The 18,409-nt window shown below is 36.1% G+C and overlaps 2 protein-coding genes across 2 annotated transcripts; one reads left to right on the top strand and one right to left on the bottom strand.

Moving 5' to 3' along the window:
* Nucleotides 1-3,951: 3,951 nt before the first annotated feature.
* On the top strand, nt 3,952-5,674 carry LOC130726578 (non-specific lipid transfer protein GPI-anchored 6-like). Its single transcript, XM_057577875.1, has 3 exons — nt 3,952-4,359; nt 5,132-5,227; nt 5,319-5,674. The coding sequence occupies exons 1-3, from the start codon at nt 4,035-4,037 to the stop codon at nt 5,456-5,458; spliced, it is 561 nt and encodes a 186-aa protein (XP_057433858.1). The 5' UTR covers nt 3,952-4,034; the 3' UTR covers nt 5,459-5,674.
* A 6,873-nt stretch (nt 5,675-12,547) lies between these two features.
* LOC130722643 (DEAD-box ATP-dependent RNA helicase 52C-like) lies at nt 12,548-17,542 on the bottom strand. The gene is made up of 7 exons (XM_057573449.1): nt 17,383-17,542; nt 16,604-17,301; nt 16,435-16,518; nt 15,648-15,890; nt 15,170-15,337; nt 14,363-14,476; nt 12,548-13,566 (listed from the first exon to the last, which is right to left on the bottom strand). The coding sequence occupies exons 2-7, from the start codon at nt 17,282-17,284 to the stop codon at nt 13,075-13,077; spliced, it is 1,782 nt and encodes a 593-aa protein (XP_057429432.1). The 5' UTR covers nt 17,285-17,301; nt 17,383-17,542; the 3' UTR covers nt 12,548-13,074.
* Nucleotides 17,543-18,409: the final 867 nt, after the last annotated feature.

Here is an 18,409-nt window from a genome sequence, read left to right as displayed (position 1 = left end):
ATAGTCACTTGAAACATGTTAGAATACAAGAGATAAATGAGAAACCAAAAGTGTTATAATAATAAAAACTCAATTACATATGAAAATAGACTTCAAGATCTTTCCAAAGAGTGGTCATTTGCTCAAATCCGATGAGAAATGAAGAAGTTATGTTCGTTTGAAACAAGGTGTTCAATGTTGTTAAGGGGGTGGCGCTAAGCGCCCCTTACATGTGCATAGCATGAAAATGACATTCTGGAGTGGAAATTCAGAGTGCTAAGCACCAAATATTGGTGCTAAGCATCAATTTGATAGATCTCAATATCTGCATAATTATGCAGCAAAAAACAGTGCATTTTTCAAGACTTTTCAAAACCTTATACCCCAAAACTCATTTTAATCATAGTTCTTGCTTCAAATTCAGTCAAATAAATGTCTAACTTCATTTTGAACTTGTGACAAACTTCAATTTCAACATTTTATCACAATTTACAAGATCAAAGTAAAGCCAAAATCACATGCATTTTAACATCTTTACACAACTCAATGCCTCAAATTTCAATCCACTCATTTTTCTTACCTCAAAATTGAGCAAACCATCTATACACATGAAGCGAAACATGTGGAGAATTTAAAATCACACTTTAAAGTACTCAATCCACAAGATTTCAAATCCTAAATAAAACACTTAAAAACCTACAACCTAAAGTAGTAAAACATATTATACCAAATTTTTAACACTCAAACTTGCACACACAACACAAACATAAAAGCACATTAGATTGACATAAGTTCACACCAAAACAATAATGATTTCATGCCATTTGGAAACATTATGCAGAATTTATGCAGTTTTGGACACAAAATGAGTTGAATTTCATCACAACTTCACAACCTCTATACCCAAAATCTTCAATACTCAACATACCAACCTTCCATCATACCATATGCATTATATATATTAAATTGGACCTGTTCAAAAGTTAAAACACATATTACAAGTAGATATACTGCAGAATTCAATTTCACTCAAGAATACATGCATTTTCACAAGTTCATAACCTAGATTTTGAAATCTTCATTTCTAATGCTTCCAAACATCATGAACACATTTCAAGTACTAATTAAGACATGTGAAGCATAGAGTTACTCAATTTTAAGAAAAACTCCACAAAATCACTACCCTAGTTCTAAAAGCATATGAAAACATAAATATAACAAAAGCAATAAAAACACTGGGTTGCCTCCCAGGAAGCGCTTGTTTAACGTCATTAACTTGACGTAAACACTATCATGGTGACCATAAACAAGGGTTATAATATAACCCCTTCCTCTTCTTAGGCCTCTTGGCTTGATTTTCATCAATTGTTCTACTAAAAACCTTCCAAGCCATCAAAAATTCTTTCTTTTTATTTTCTTTCTCAATCAAATCCAATTCACCTACAATCAACTCACATGTCAAGGTATTTACATGCATATTAATGAATGCGAATTTAAAGTTCTTTGAAGAATTTGATGGAACTTGCTCATCAAACTTATCACCAAATACAGAGTTTATATGCTCAGCATTAATAATTTCATCATTGCATTGGTGATGTGATATGCTATCAAAATCTTCAACGCTTACCTCATCCTCATCATGTTTTACCTGTGGAGGGCTTGAAGGAATCAGTAAGTGGTGAATGGTTGGATCCCTTTCTTCTTTTTTTGATTTTTCTTTTTCTTCCTCACTTTCTTCCACTTGTGCTTCAACCATTGCTCTTCCATATTCAGCTACCATGTTAGCTAGCTTTCCTAATTGATCCTCCAAGTTCTTGATGGAAGTCTCGGTATTCCTTTGATGAATCATTGACAATTGCATGAATTGCACCAAGGTATCCTCAAGCTTAGAAATTATATCCTCTTCAAAGGCATAGTATGTCTGAGATGATTGAAACATTTTGAAAGTAGTGATTCAGAAGCTTCTTGTTGCTTCTCCTCTTGAACTAGCTAACTAACACAAGAGATTAATAACAACAAGGAAAGTTAAACTGGAAACAAAAACTATACACTATATTCACAATCATTCAAGAATGAAAACTATTGCAATGCAATAAGTATTGGCACACCTCCCCGGCAACGGCGCCAATTTGTTGAAAGATTTTTTACCACTCTACGTTTGAATCTCTCAAGACTCAATTGTAGTATAGTAAAGGGTTTTGTCGTATCCACAGGGAGGTGTAATACTTATGTCGTTCAATAGCTAACAAACTCAAATGATGGTTAACAGAGATATTAGGGGTTTGTTTAAGAACATGAAAATATAAAGAAAGCAGATAAAGTAGTTGGATTCACCAAGGTAGATAGTTTTGCTGGGATTAGAGTTTCGTTGTTTGACCTCTATGTATTCTATTGATTCACATACAAATATCGTTCTATGAAATTGATTCCTCCCACCATTTCTTATCTTACTACCCAGTCCCCCGGCGTAGAAGATTATCAACTCAACTATATTAACCTTCAATCCCTTGATCGATTAACAATAGTGAGTAGCATTAAGCATAGATGTTTGAATAGACTAATGATCTAACCCTATCCCTAGACCTTAGAATCATTAGATGATTTTACCTATTTCAGATTTAAATAGTTAGTTCCCACCATCCTATTAAATCTAAATTCATGTTCTAGGTGATCAATCCAAAACAAGCATGAAGCACAAGGTAAAAATCATTGGATCATGGAAAAGAAACATATGATTAACTCTAGTTCAGACTCAAGATCATGTGAGTTCCCTACACAAGTTTGAATCAATCAAAATACCCACGGGGATCAACCTAAGATATAGCTTGAAGCATAAGAGAAAACCATTGATTCTTTAACATAGAAACATGAAATTTGCATGAAAGGAAATCAAATAGATTACATGAGAATCAAAACAAATAGTTCTAATCCCAACAAATGAGAAATTAGCTATCCATTTCCATGGATAGCTTTACAATGATAAAAGAGAAGAAGAGCGATGAAAAACCGACTCGTGACGGTTTCCCGACGATGAAATCAGCTCCAAAGCTTTCTCTCTAGTTTCCTAGGTCACCCTTGATGATCTCCTTTGAGTTCTTCCTTTCCCCAAGTGATGGGTTTGTGTATTTATCTCTGATTTTCGTGAACCCCTTGTTCTATGGCTGAAATTGAGCTTTATAGAGTTTTCAGATCTGGACAGGGTGCTTAGCGCCCTGTTTCTTCATGCTGAAGGAGTCTCCACCGCCAGAGGATGCTTAGCACTCCATTTTGAACGTTTAGCACCTTGTTTCTTCATGCTGAAGGAGTCTTCACTGCCAGAGGATGCTTAGCACCCTGGAACACATGCTAAGCATGATTGGAACAACAAGGTTGATTTCTTGATATTTCAAAGTTCTTGAGTGGGATTCTTCAAGGCTAAGTGGATTTCTTCATTTACAAGCTTTCTTTCATTCAAATCATGCACTTTCTCTAATACTCTTCACCCTACAACTCAAATTGAGATTGAAATCATTTTCTACAAAAACCACATAAAAAAGAGTTAACTTATAAGAAATTTACCATAATAACAATAGATAAGTGCCTAAAATATGATGGAAAACATGGTGAATTTGGCACTTATCACATACCCAGGTCAACAACATTCTCTTAGTAAAAATTCTATGAACTTCACTTGTAAGAGAAAATCTTAAAAAATCTCTTCATCCGGTTTAGAATTAAAATTACCAAGATTGTAACCACTAAAAGGTTGTGTATACATGGAATAACTAGCTATAGGCATCTAATTCTTTGAAGAAAATCACCTAAATCCACCAATTATTTGACTGACACATCATAAACCCAATTGAATCAATCATTATACTATATATATGGCCGTCTAGAGACAAAAATTCGTTCACATGTGATATAGTTAGGGGAGACCCCACACTACTATGAATATACAAAAAACTAGTTTTAAATACGCAAATCACAAGCTAAGATGAGCAAATAAAAAAGCCGCTACAGAGTGACATTACTACTAGTCTACTACTATTCTTTTTCTCTGATCTATCTATCCAATGGATCTAGCATATTTCTGCTGCACCTTATTGCTACTATTTTTGGTTGGTTTTGGAAGCTCAGATTTAGCAGCAGACATACAAGACTGTGGTGACAAACTAGTTGGGCTAGCTGGCTGTCGTCCTTACGTTGGTGGTGATGCTAAAGTTCCTTCCATAGACTGCTGCAGTGGCCTCAAAGTGGTGCTAGAGCAAAGCAAGAAATGCCTCTGCATCCTCATCAAAGATCGCGATGACCCTGACCTTGGTTTCAAGATGAATGCCACTCTTGCAGTTCATCTTCCTAGCGCTTGCCATGCCCCTGCTAATATAACTCAGTGTGTAGGTAAGTATCAGTACTAGTATTCATCCATTATCTATCCCTGTATATCTCTCTCTGTGTTGACTGTTGATGATGATCTTGAGTGTGTTTAGTTTGGTTTATGTTGTTAAACCCTATAAGGCTATAATCAATTCTGGCAGCGTAAAATGAATTCTGGATGCAAAATACTGATGTTTGAGAATCATTTTAAAGAATAGATTTGAGACTTTAAATCAAACTTTTACAGTACTAATTTTATAACATTTCCTTAAGAAAATAACTTTTTCATAAATATATTAAAATATAAATCACTTTTACTTTCAATTTATTTTACTATAATTAATTAAAAAAATTAATTTTACTAAAATCAATTTCGATGACAACGTTGACCCAACCAAACACAAACGTTATTGAAGATTTTAACTTATACTTATCATAGTAAGATATATTGAAAAATCACCAAAACATGTGTTTGATCCTATCAAAAATCGATTATTCTAAACGCTTAAAGTCTTAAACTCTTTCATAAAGACACATAAATAATTTTGTATATTATAGTTCGGCACACGTCTTTTCATGAGACAACAAAGATCGAGCTTGAAGTTGTTCAATCTTTAAAACTATGTTATGATTTTATTTTGCTAAAAATTTAAACAAATGAATGATTTTATATTATATTTCACGTGGAATTGTAGTGGGCAGTTAACGATGATTTAAATAATTTTATTACTTGAGGATCACTTTAGTTTTTGTTATGAGTTTTTTTTTTTTTTTTGAAGTATTTGGATTCTTTCAGATCTTTTGCATTTATCACCTAAGTCTCCGGAAGCGAAGGTGTTTGAGGGATTTCAAGGCTCCTCTAAAACAAACAGTTCCACCCCTGTTTCAAAAGGTAATTATTTTGTTATTGCTATGATTGTGATTGGAACTTTGCAGTGTTTTAAATGATGAAGCTTAAAAATGTGATCTCAATGATGCTGCAGGTGGTGTTGATCAGGGATCATCAAGTAGTACAATTGCTCAAGATAAGAGCTATGGGTTGGGAAAGAGGTTGCTGGTGGCAGAGGTGGTTACTATTATTTTACCATTTGTTTTCATGTCCCACTTTTTCATCCTAATTTGAAGATTCAAGCTTGAACCATGTGTCGATCTCATTCTCAATTGTTACTCTTCAATCATATCTATCTCTCAAATTCTCAGTTTTGTATGGGCAAAATTAAATATTCTTGCGTTTTGTATCATTTATTAGACAAAAGTTACTATATCTTTTGGTGAAACATGTAATGGATTTTATGTAGAACTAGAACCCTATTCCAAACACATGGTTAGCCATTAACAATTCTTGTTGATGCGTCTCTCTTGCTAATGTCTTGTATTTTTGGTTTCTTCATCTGTGTGGCCATCCCCTTTGATCTATATATAATTATTTCCATGTAGAGGAAATATTCAGGGAAATGCTATTATATGCCATTTGTGCAAAAAATAGAAGTTTATCTTTGCATTTAGCAAGGTAACTAGTTGATGTTTCAGTGTTACGACACCTTAATTAAGGAACCTAATTAATGGAAGGTGTTCCTTATTTCACCATATTTAGATGGCATATTACGTTATAAACACACACAAAAAACTATAGACACCAAATTGATAATTTAATTATTTTAATCCATACCAAAGACGAATGTGTGGGATGAGCCTTGTTTTGAGGTACAACCGCTCCTGCTTAGTAATAGTCTTGTAGCGTAGTTGTTCGTTGCTTGTTTTTACTTTTCCGCTGTACCGAAAAAAATAAATTCCTGAACAAAGAAAAGATATTGAAATTAAGGAAAATTTAGAGAAATGGCTTCAGTTAAATGGTATTCTCCGAATATTATTACTGGCCAAATTCCCAAAAGCATGCACCGGTCTTTTGACTTTTTTTACATTAGTGGCGTTTTTAGTAACGTCTAACAAAGCTAACAAGTTAAAAACTGACACAAAAGCAATTTAGCAACGTCTTAGCATCGACAATGGGACGGACGTTAAAAGGCTCGAAGCTAACTCTTGGATTCAGTCGCAAGGCTTACTCTAAACATTAACATCTGTCAGGCACACTAAAAAATGACGCAACTCGCCAGGACATTGACCTACGCTAACAATGCTCCGTTTAGCGTCGATCATTATCAAAGTTTATATTTTCTACTAATGCTTGAAAACTATCACAAAGAATCTATTCATATTGACATACATTTAGATTATTTCTGTGAAGTTCTCAATTTCATTTGTTCCACTATACAAGACTTTGTTATTTCACATTTTTTAGAACTTGTAACTCAAGTCAACCATTAATTTTTTTTCTTCAGTACATCAGAAAACTAACAAGAAAACAAATAAAACTACGAAGCAGCCACGAAATCGCTCATAATAAGGGTCTCTAAATCAAAGGAAGGGACCCAAAAGGGGAACAAACTCGCCAAGCAATCCGCTGGAGCTTTGCAATCCTGGTAAATCCTCCACAAAACCACAGTCCAATCTCTTGAGAGAAACTCATGAACAGTAGACACCACTGGCACACAACCCACACAGTCAAAGGTCCTCGACGAAACACAAAACCTCCTCATAGTCCACTTCATAGAACATGTTTCGGAACCCACGATGTCAGACAAGCTCAAGGCCATCTCTAAGAGCATGAACCTCATATAAAAGTTTGTTTCCTCCATTCACGAAGGATGAGAAACCCACTAGCCATCACCCTCTGTCGTCTCGGACAATACCACCACCACCACCACCCATTAATTTTACTGATAGAAAATTAAAGAATTAAATATATTTTCTTCCTATAAAATTAACCCGTATTAAAATTTTATTATATTTTAAGATTAGACATAATTCATGTGGTTTTGATATTTCATGAAGAACTAAAACTATTGAATTTTATATTTTTTAAGAATAAAATTAAATAATTTTTTAATCAATACTTAAATCAAATATTACAAATTTCACATAGATAAAAAATTAGGCTAAATTTAAATAAAAATTAATGCAACACATTTATCTTAATTGCATTATCTACTTAAAATATGTATATCTCTAGGATTCGAGTCTTGTGATGGAAAAATTCTCCATTGGAAGAGTTAATTCCACCGAGATGTGATGATTTCACCTCGAACAAGATTGTATTCGTGGGGGATAGCAAAAAGAAATAGTGATATCTAGGACGTGATTGATTTGAAGTTGGATTTTGACCATACGAATCTGACCAAATAACTTGGATTGGTGTTGATTGAAGAGGAACGCTGAAACTCTGGCGAGGAAGGGTGGTGAGATGATGATCTTCACGTTGCTCTGTTGTCCGTTGAGTCGTAAGGGGTCCTACGGTGATACTCCAACGCTCAAATTATAACGTGGGTTTACCTTATGTTCTCTACCTAACTACCTTAGCTTTTATAGAGCTTACACAGTTCGAGATGGTCATGAGTGCTTAGTAAATTCTCGAGCCCTTTATCTTGATTGTTAGTCCGTAGTTAGTTGGGTTGGTTACTCGGGGTTGATCGTCCTTGTAATTGTTCGGGTGAGGAGACTGCGTGATCAACCCAGGGGTGGTCGACTAGAGCGTCTCTTAGAACAATAGTCTCCTAACTCTGGTCCACAAGAATTGTGGAGCTTGAGGTAATAGTATTTGAGCTGTCAGTCAGAAGCTTTGTTTGATTGGGTGAAGAAACAGTGTGATCGACCTAGAGGTGAAGCTGGAGCGTCTCCTGAAACAGAAGTCTCCTAACTTTGGTGCACAAGAATTGTGAAATTTGAAATAATAGTGTTTGAATTCAAAATCAGGAGACGGCTTTCAATTCCCCTAGCCCTTTACTCCCTTTTAATGTTTTCAATCACGGCAACCGCATCACACTTACAAAGTAGAAAAACATCGATCGTTAAACATATCATGTATAGACACTGTTGTGCATAATTAAGGAGCAAAGGTCAAATTTTGACTAGTCAGAGAGATCTCTAGTTTAAAGAATTGCAAATTGCTCATAAATTAAATTTGGCTTAATACATCAGAAGGCACCTGAAATTGTAAAGGGAATCAGTTCCAGGGCCTGAAAATTTTTCGCATCAAATTGGGTCCCTAAATTTTTTTTTTTAATTCAATTAAAGCCAAATGTTGCCACCTCTCAATTTTGTCCTAGTCACCAATTCCACGTGGCATTTTTAATTTTTTTAAATTGAAAAATTATAAAACTTTATTTTTTAATTCCAACTCATATTAGTTAAATTTTTCTAATAACCTTTATTCTATGAGAAAATAGGAGATGCACTGACGGTGTAAACTTGTTTTACACATGCACTCAATTGATTTCCGCCACATCAGCAATTTATTAATTTACTAATTAAAATTAAAAAGATTTATAACTACTTAGTCTTATGTGGCATAATGTGATTGGACGTCAGTGTAAAACTTCTTTACACTGACGGTGCATATCCATTAATCTCTTATTCTATTTTTAAATCCTAATCTTTCATCTTCATCCTCTTAATTGTCATCAAGAAAAACCCAGAATGCAAAAATTAAACCAAAAAATTAACATTATCATATTCACCCAAAAATTATAACAATAAGCCAGAATAACTCATTCACAACCATTCATATTCATCTTCATCTTTTGAACTCACATGAAAATAACCCAGCAAGAAACTGAAAATCCAGGAACATCAACCCAAATCCCAACCCCAACCCTCCCTCACGCTCCCCAACCCCAAACCCAACCCCTGAAAACCTGAAAGGCAAACCCTCTTCCCCCATCATCAATCTCCCTCAACCTTCATCTTCTTCTTGCACAGTTCAGCCTCCATATCATAAAACCCTCATATCAGAAACAAGGAAGAAGAAAAATGAAAGAGATGGTGCAGATCGAGGTCAGAAACTTGGAAGAACATAAACAGATTGGCTGGGTCACCTCGGCGGCGTGGCGTGAACGGGGAGAGGAACCGGGTCAGGGTCGAGAGGGTCCGGGTCAGATTTCGGGTTGGAACTGCAATTCCAGTACAAGGGGTTTGTGATGTCGGCGAAGGTGGACGGGGAGAGGGAGAGTAGCAGGCCGGAGGTGGAGGATGGGGTGAAGCACGTGACTTGCACGGAGGATGCTGCGACATTCGTGGGCATCTGCGACAGCCATGGATTTGAGCATGGATGCTTGCAAGCTCTTGTCTCAGACTTCTCTCAGAAGCTCCAAAAGGGGTGAGATTTCTGGCTTTGATTATGGTTTAGAGGCTTTGAAGGGATGAAGAAGAACAATGTTTGATGTGGAGGTTTGAGAGCTTGAAGACCAGATCTGAAAAATTTGAGTGTTGCTGGGTTGATGCTGCGTTGTTGAATTTCTAATTAGAAATTGAGGTAGGCTTCAATTTAGGGATTTGTTATTAGATTAGGTTAGGGATTAATTAGATTTAGGTTTTTGTTTAGGTTATTATTAGATTATGATTTTATTAAGTTTTGTTTTCTGCTTATATTATTGAGTTGAATTTTAAAAATAATTTTTAATTAATTTTTCTAATTAAAAAAAAAATAAAAAAGCCACGTGGTATTGCTGACTAGGACAAAATTGAGAGGTGGCAACATTTGGCCTTAATTGAATTAAAAAAAAATTTCTAGAGACCCAATTTGATGCAAAAATTTTCTAGGCCCTGGATTTGATTCCCTTTACAATTACAGGGGCCTTCTGATGTATTAAGCCATTAAATTTAGAAAGGCAACGATCGATGACCACCTAGATCACTTTTCTAAGCACTAATAATTTTTTAAGGCAACCATCGTTCACACGTGGTCACTTGTGGAACATTTAATTTGGAGTTAAAGAAAACATTCCTCAACAAACAAGGTTTCTTTGCTTTCTTCGTTGTTTCCTTGTTCTGCCCACACATACCGCATGCTTTTGTTCTACGATGACTTGAGAATATTGTGTATAAATAGTGATGATTATTCTTTGGAATCAAGAAGTCACTCCTGAGCAAAATTTAATTCTCTTTCGCCAACAATCTACCAGAATGGATAATCGAAATGACTTTTCTGGCAGTGTTGTCAACAACAAGAAAGGCAACACCAGCAGCATGGATAGGAAGAAACAAGTGATGATGAGAAGAGTAGTAGTTTGGGAGAATGAAGAAGACATCAACAAAATGGCCGATACATTTATCAATAACTTCCGTAAACATTTGAAGATAGAGAGACAAGAATCATTCTTACGTGTCCGTGATATGATAGACCGAAGTGCTTAACTGATTTCATTTAAAAGAAAAGAGTGAGCGGTTAAATTGTTCTCTGAAATATTGAGCGCTGATAAGTTTGTTTATAGAAGAATGAAATATCTTTGCAATCCTTGACCACAAGGACTAACTCAACGGACATTTTACAAAATCAGACATCATAGAGGTATTTCATAAATCCTGAAATAAATTTATCAATGCTCAACACTTTCAGCAACTAATTTGACTATTTACCAAAAAAAATATTATTGTTGTTTAGTAGAAATATATAGTTTCATTTGTTTTAAGTTGAGTGGAAATAGGTTTAGTAATTTTAAATTTGTTATTATTATTGAGTTTGGCAGAATATATTTGTGATTATAAAGAAATGATACTGTAAAATTAATTTTTTATTTTATATAAGCTTGGCCCCCTTATTATTATTATTTTTGCCAAGTTCTGCCACTGAACTTTAGATAAGTTCATGGAAAATCTCTTATGTGGGTAAAAGGGATGGACGTAGCCCAAGTTGTTTAGAGTGAACTAGGATAAACATTCTTAGAGTGAACTCCTCTCTATTGGGAAAGTTGTTGGAGCTTGCTTCATTAAATAGGTAAGCTTTGAGCTCGCAATTTTCTTGCCAAATATATGCAAGGTGTTAGGTGTGGATGTTTTAGCTATTCGGTTTAAAGGGACTCAATAGTGTATCTAGGATTTTCTTGTTGGGGGCTGAAATAAAAGTCTAAAAAGTTTGTCACTAAATAGTATATAACCTTTAAATAATAAAAAGTTTATTTAAATACAACTCTTCTTCTTTCACAGTAGTAAATTTATCTACTATTGTATCAACAATGGTTTTTTAGCAATTTCTCTCTCTATATACAACTAATATATTTCTGAGAATGTCATCTTCAATCTTGTTGCGAAGCAGAGTCTTAACAGCTTTTATTATAGAAAAAAATCGCTTATAAATGTTGTTGAAAATGGAAGTGTCAAAATAAAACGTATCAATTTATCAACAAGTGAAAATATTGTTGATTTTCCAGTTTCAATTAACGTCTAGTTAAACTCACATAAATTGGACATTTTTTCTAAATTTAGATCTCAGAAAACATCTGCAGATTAATTGGAGGAGTGTAAGCATCAAGTTTAAAATACGGCGATATTCTTGTACATCAAATAGTGACGGATCACTTAGACACCTACTTTTGAGGTGGAATATGTTCACCACAAAGTAGGAAATAGAAGGGAAAAAATATATTTACCACTTTGTAGGAGGTCATAAACAGTCACAAAAGTGTTTATCATAGTGGTTTGTCACTATTTGGTGTCTACCAATGCTTTAAAAAATGCTTGGAAACCTTTTACTAGACACCCAAATAATAATGAGAGAAAAATGAAGAGATTTTTTTTCTTCCTTTTGCCTTTTTTCCTCCTGTTCATGGTGGTTTTTGTTGTTTCTGTTATAGGGTGATTAGGAGATTATGTTGTCGTGTGGGTAGATGGCGATTCTTGTTTTTATTATCCCCTTTGTTGAGCTATCTTTTCTAGGTCTTCTATTTTATGTCCCTGGACTTAGTCCCTTACATCTTTAGATTTTCAAAAAAAAAAAAATACCCCCTCAGCAAAATAAGTAATAACTCAATTCTTGAATGTTGAGTATCAGGTCCGAGGCCAACCAAAACTTTTCCCTCATAACACAACATGAACTATATCACCTCCAAATCTCTTGGTTTATGGAGCTCTATGGTGCCTGCTTCCCCAATAAGTTTTTTTGGTTAAGCCCTACTCTACCAAATAATCCTGATAAGAAAGAATCAAATGCTACTTACTAATGCATTTTGACACTAATGGAAATCGTGATGAAATGATTATCTACCTACACAATTTCATTAAAACATGTATATATTAGAAAGAGCATATATTAGTTAGCACCAAAAAAAGAAACAAATACTAGAATTGCTAATACGCTAGTCTGATACTAGTGCGTCCAATAGAAACATCCAACAAGAGAATTTTTCATTCATTTCAGTGACCAGTAAAATATTACAAAATCTTAGCCATAGGGGGGGATTGTTAAAATGGCAAGTGCAACATATATTTGGTAGAAACATGATCAAGATATAAATAGATACGACTGTAAAGAAAAGCCTCGACCTGTCCCATCAAATAGTTTACATTCATTCCCTCAGCAAAATAAGTAATAACCACCCAAAATGATGAGTAGGAAAGTTGTCAAATAAACTCCTCACATGTTAGTAATCGGCATTGCCAACTCCTACTACCATACAACACAACCTCTAATATTGTGGTAAAAATACCAGTATACCACACACCCACATCTCCCTCGGTGATTAGCATTTCGTAAACCGTAAAAAATGAAGTTGGCTTGAAAACACTAGGAGGACAAAAGAAGTAAATTAAAAGGCCATAAACTTAAAAGAAAGGGTGAAAATCATACTATAGGTGTATGTCTGCACCTAATACCTAAGACAGTATATAATGCTATCAAAAGTTGAAAAATCAGTCCCATGCACTGGTTACCCCAGGACCACCACCGTATCCTCCAGCATACCCACCAGAAGCCCCATATCCACCACCGCTGTTTCCTGCACCGTAGTGATCAGAACCACCCCTGCTGAAAGAACCTTCTCTTCGGAAGTCACGGCCACCAAAACGGCCTCCTGATCGACGGTTCCTTCCTCCACCAAAGGAAGAGCGAGCAGCATACCGCAAGAGCCAGGCAGGTACTTCTTGATTTGCTTCTTGCATCAGATCTGCTAAAGACTTTGCTAGGGATGCATTGTTGTCATTAAAGAATGCAGTTGCAAGGCCTTTCTTTCCTGCTCGCCCCGTCCTTCCAATACGGTGTACATAATCATCAATATCATTAGGAAGGTCAAAGTTAACTACATGGGCAACATGCGGAATATCAAGACCACGTGCAGCCACATCAGTGGCAACCAATATGGGGGTGTTGCCACTCTTAAATGACCTTAAAGCAAATTCCCTTTCCTGCAGGCATTCAAAACATCATAATCATATATTAGTAAATGATACAAGCTAAAAAGCTCTTGAAAATAATCATTATAACTACTGGAAAAGTAATTGAGATTTCATTAAAAAAATAACTAATTGTAACCACATTTAACCTTGAGACATGGTAATTCCATGCTTCAGCTTCAAACAAACTAATAGAAAACTCAGACTAACTACAAAAGATGTATGGGTGCCTCAAACTTTTTTAAAAAAGGAAATCATTATTATGTACAAGGTGCTAAAAAATAGTCATTCAAACAAAACAATTTTTTCAAAATGATTCAGTGGAATAAAAAATTTACAATGTGGACCAAAAAGTTCTTCAAAAATTCCTTCCAAAACATTTGCGGGAATTAGGTTCCTTAGAATTTACAGAGTGACATGCAATTGGTATCTTTCTTTCAGACCAAATGCCAGCATAAGTTCATGATGACCCCTAAAATCATCTAATGCCAACTTACTATTTAGGGTTCAATAAATTGAATATCTCAATCTTATTTTATTTTAGTTTTCAATTTTCATTATGAAATATGCTTCAGTGGTTCATCGATACGCCATAACTGTACTCTCCCAATACAAAAAATTGGCAGAGAAAGCAACAAATATATAGAAGTCAGTTAATGTCATTCATATCTCACATTTAACTAACTTATAACCAGACACTATAATGAGGATCCAGGGGTATGGATGGACCTTGTCCACTGAAAAATTTAAGCAGAGCAGAGTAGTAATTTGCACATCAAAGGAAAATATGATTGAACAACTGACTAACCTGTTGTGACCTGTCACCATGAATAGTAGTTGCAGGAAAGTTATTTAGACACAACCAGTGTTCCAGAGCATCTGCTCCCTTTTTTGTCTCCACAAAAACTAAAGTCAAAGCTTGCTGCAAAATTAAAATCAAGCATGAAAGTCTTAACATAATTTACTAATTTAGCAATAGAGTTTGTTCCTACAGAGAAAGCGCATGTATATACTGTGAGAAAACACAACGTCCAAACTATATATCTACTACACTGATATATCCATGTGGAACTATCCAGAGGTGAGTATAATCTGAAAGAGCTAAACATGACAGAAACAGAGAAATGCCAAGATATTATAAACAACAGAATATATGCAATGACAAAAAGAGGTAGTACAAATATGATCAAGTGATGCGAGCCAAATGTATTGGGTGGATAAGTATAAACCAGGGCAACCCATACAGAGAGGGTCAGGACAGTTTATTAGACAATACTAGGCAAAAGTATTTCTTTATAACCTTTTTCAGAATGTGGAATACTGTTAAAAGATCCACATATTACTAAAAGATGCAATCATAAACCAACCAACCACCTCACTTAACGCAGCATTATTATTTTTATATCCATAACCAGAACTTCAGTTGATCTGGGTTAATTTCCCAAGACCAATGCATATATGCATCAGCATTCAGCAGCAGATTGAGGACGAAACAACTTGAATAAACCATTGGAAAGGTGCATTTCTATACTTTCACGTTTTAGTTTCCAAAAAGCACAGATACATTTCATAAGTTTTATGAGAGAAATGCACTTTCTGAGAACTGCGAGAATACCTTTCCTTGTACACCATTTGCCCTCTGTGCATGAAGAAGGTCCATGAGGTGACTTCTCTTGTCAGACTCTTGAACATACTCAACTCTTTGGACAATTAAATCAGTACTTGAGCCCACTCTTCCAACAGCCAGAAAAATATAATTTGAAAGAAAATCAGCGGCCAGTCTCTGCATATCAACAGTAAATCACAACAAAAGTCAGATGTAATGAGGAGCCTACTTATCCCACATCAAAGAGTATTCATGTGTTATTTATACATCTCAAGCCACTTATTCCCTCAACACAAATCAGAAATTTCCATTATTTAATCCAAAGTTCTCAACAGTACTTAAATTTTCTACAGGATAAAAGGGTGAGAGCTAAGACTCCTCAGCACAAGTACATAAGGAAAACACGTCTTGGACAACCTAAAATGGTAAGGGAATATTATAAGGATGCTTCCCTGAAAAAAGTATGACTCTGGAGAATGAATCAAACCTGTATCTCTTTCGGAAACGTGGCACTGAACAGCATAGTCTGTCTGGAACCTGGTGGAGGCATGTCCATCTGTTCCACAATCTTCCGTATTTGTGGTTCAAAACCCATATCCAACATCCTATCTGCCTCATCTAAGGCCAGATATCGGATCATCTGCAGTGAGACTCTAGCTCTCTCCAGCAAATCTACCAGTCTTCCTGGAGTTGCAACAAGAATGTCCACACCTCTCTCAAGATCGCGTAGCTGGAAAAATTTATACAGTTAGAATCTATACCAAATAGAAACGTTCATAGTAGCATTCAAAAGTAAAATAAGATTGGTCATTCGAGAACAATATATTCTAGATTCCAGAGCCCATATTGGACATATTCAACACAAATTCCAGAGCATCCTAGCTAGAGTAACATTTATTTTATAAAGTTTAAACATACTCGCAAATTTTATTCAGAAAATGATTAGTTCATTAGCAATGTCCTGAAATAGTTAATTTGTTCAATAGATACAGTAGTTCACAAACTCCTATCCTTATGTATATCAGAAATCCCTCTGATATCAATGAATGTGAATTATGGATGCAACAATCTAAAGTAACCACTACAAAAGCTTCAGAATCAACAGAAACATCTGTGAGAATAACAACTACCTAGCCTTATATCGCACGATGTGGAGTCATCCATGTTAATCAATGAACAGAATAAAATAGATAACAATAATTGAAGCATGTAAAAAGAATAGCACAATTAATTAATTCTAAGAAAAACAAAACAAAGAACAAGAAGAGAGAAACCTGCTGGTTTATTGGAGCTCCACCATAAGCAACAACCACCCTAACCCCAGTCTGGTATGAGAACTTCTTAGCCTCTTGGTGTATCTGAAACCAAATGACAACATTTCAGATATATAACCCAATTGAAAAAGGCATGTCCCAACACAGCAAACAACAAACCAAAACTCACCTGCATCGACAGCTCCCTAGTCGGCGACAGAACGAGGGCAAGCGGATACACCGTGCGCACCCCGCGAGGCGGCCTCTGTGCAGGCTGGCCCGTCATGATCCCACTGATGATGGGGAAGCAGAACGCCGCCGTCTTCCCCGACCCGGTCTGTGCACACGCCATCAGGTCCCTCCCAGCCAAGGAAATCGGAATGGCGTGCCGCTGCACCGGCGTGGGCCTCGTGTACTTGCAGCGGCGAATATTCTCATTCAGCGCATCCCCTAAATCGATCTCCGCAAACGTGTTCACCGGCGGCGGCACGTTCCCGCCGCTAGTCTCCACAGGGATATCCTCATACGCATCGAAGTTTATCCCAGTGTTCTCCTGGTCACCAAACGCTTCCTCAGGGACATCCTCCACATCGTCAAACGGGTTGACTTCACGGTCCCTTCCGCCCCGGTTGCCGCCCCATCGGGGCGGCCCGGAGGAACGGTAATCATCCCTGGGCGCACCCCAGCGGGGAGCGGCGGCCGGAGGAGGAGCAGAGGATTCCGCCGGAGAGTGGTGAGATGGTGGGCGGTTGCGGAGATGCGGAGGCACATAAGCAGGACGGGTTGGAGCTTGAGAGTTGTTGGTGGCGGAAGAAGGTGCGTTGTTCTCGGCCGCGGAATTCGCAGCCAAATCAGCCCATGAAGATCGCATAGTTGTCGATCAACGCCCTGCAATGAGAAGAAATGATTGACCTAAAATGGAAGATGAATGAAAAGAAATGCAGGTGAAATTGAAGAGAAGGAACGAACCTGTGTGTGGAACCCTAAAACCCTGAAATTGGAGAAGGAAGAGAGGATTATTGTTGAGAGAAGAGAAACCCTAATCGGAAACACAAGAGAGAGAGAGGGAAGAGAAGAGAGAGGCTTCAAGTTCAATGGATGCAAAAATATCTATGGGCCTTTTTTTCAGGATACGCCCCATTTCTTTCTCTTAATTTCAATTTTTATTATTTATTTTTTCTATATAAAAAGAAAAAGAAAGAGGTCAAGTCATTCTGGTTCAACCACACTGAGACTCACGCTGTCTCGTTTCCCGTTGCGTTGCGGCTTAGGTTAGGGGATTCATCGCTGTCAAAACTTCACGTTACTATGAACAAGTGTTCCACGTCATTCATGGGGTATTTTTTAGATTTCAAATATTATATTATTGTAAAAAAACAATTAGAAAAATTTTTAAAATGGCTTTTTTTTTAAGTAAAATAGCTCTAATTCATACAAAACTAACTTTCATCATGGTTCGAGTCGGAAACATCCACGTCATGGTGGGGTAAGGGTTTTTTTCATATTTGTAACATCCTGATCTAACGACTAGTCTCACGCTAATAACACGAGTCTTTTCCGTGCGATTTGTCCTCACTTACGCACTTTCTGGTGAAAATATCTACAATAACTTGATTAAAGAGAATCAAGCATGTACCACTTGATCCAACCATCTGTTGGTATACAAAACTAATTTAAGAGTAAAGTCTTATTTTAGTTGTTAAAATTAAATAACATTACCATCGAAAATAGGTTCATAAAAAGGATGTGAGATTTGTTCTTATTCTTTCTTAGGCTTCACGAACTTAGAAAAAAGGATGTGAGATTTGTTCTACTTTGAGATTCCCTTACAAATTACAATAAATGATAGTAGAAACTATAAGCTCATAGGTATATGCTAAGTGGTTGAAAATGATAAGTTATTGCAGTAAGAAAGTGTTGAAAGATCCAAGCAAGACGAATCGCTCGTGTGAGTAAGTTGATGATAATTTGTGTCTTCAAACTTTCTCCAAGTCCT

This window comes from Lotus japonicus, chromosome 6 (assembly GCF_012489685.1).
Source record: "Lotus japonicus ecotype B-129 chromosome 6, LjGifu_v1.2".
Classification (NCBI taxonomy): Eukaryota; Viridiplantae; Streptophyta; class Magnoliopsida; order Fabales; family Fabaceae; genus Lotus; species Lotus japonicus.
The sequence above is the reverse complement of the archived record's forward strand: the minus strand, read 5'-3'. Positions and strand labels throughout refer to the sequence as shown.

What these genes read in the sequence shown, in the direction of transcription:
- LOC130722643 (XM_057573449.1), bottom strand. Translation starts at nt 17,284, where the DNA reads ATGCGATCTTCATGGGCTGATTTGGCTGCGAATTCCGCGGCCGAGAAC. An exon ending in CTAGGGAGCTGTCGATGCAG is followed by an intron (nt 16,519 to 16,603) that starts GTGAGTTTTGGT and finishes ATTTGGTTTCAG; the next exon opens with ATACACCAAGAGGCTAAGAA. An exon ending in ATGGTGACAGGTCACAACAG is followed by an intron (nt 13,567 to 14,362) that starts GTTAGTCAGTTG and finishes GAATGCCTGCAG; the next exon opens with GAAAGGGAATTTGCTTTAAG.
- LOC130726578 (XM_057577875.1), top strand. Translation starts at nt 4,035, where the DNA reads ATGGATCTAGCATATTTCTGCTGCACCTTATTGCTACTATTTTTGGTT. An exon ending in TAATATAACTCAGTGTGTAG is followed by an intron (nt 4,360 to 5,131) that starts GTAAGTATCAGT and finishes GGATTCTTTCAG; the next exon opens with ATCTTTTGCATTTATCACCT. An exon ending in TTCCACCCCTGTTTCAAAAG is followed by an intron (nt 5,228 to 5,318) that starts GTAATTATTTTG and finishes ATGATGCTGCAG; the next exon opens with GTGGTGTTGATCAGGGATCA.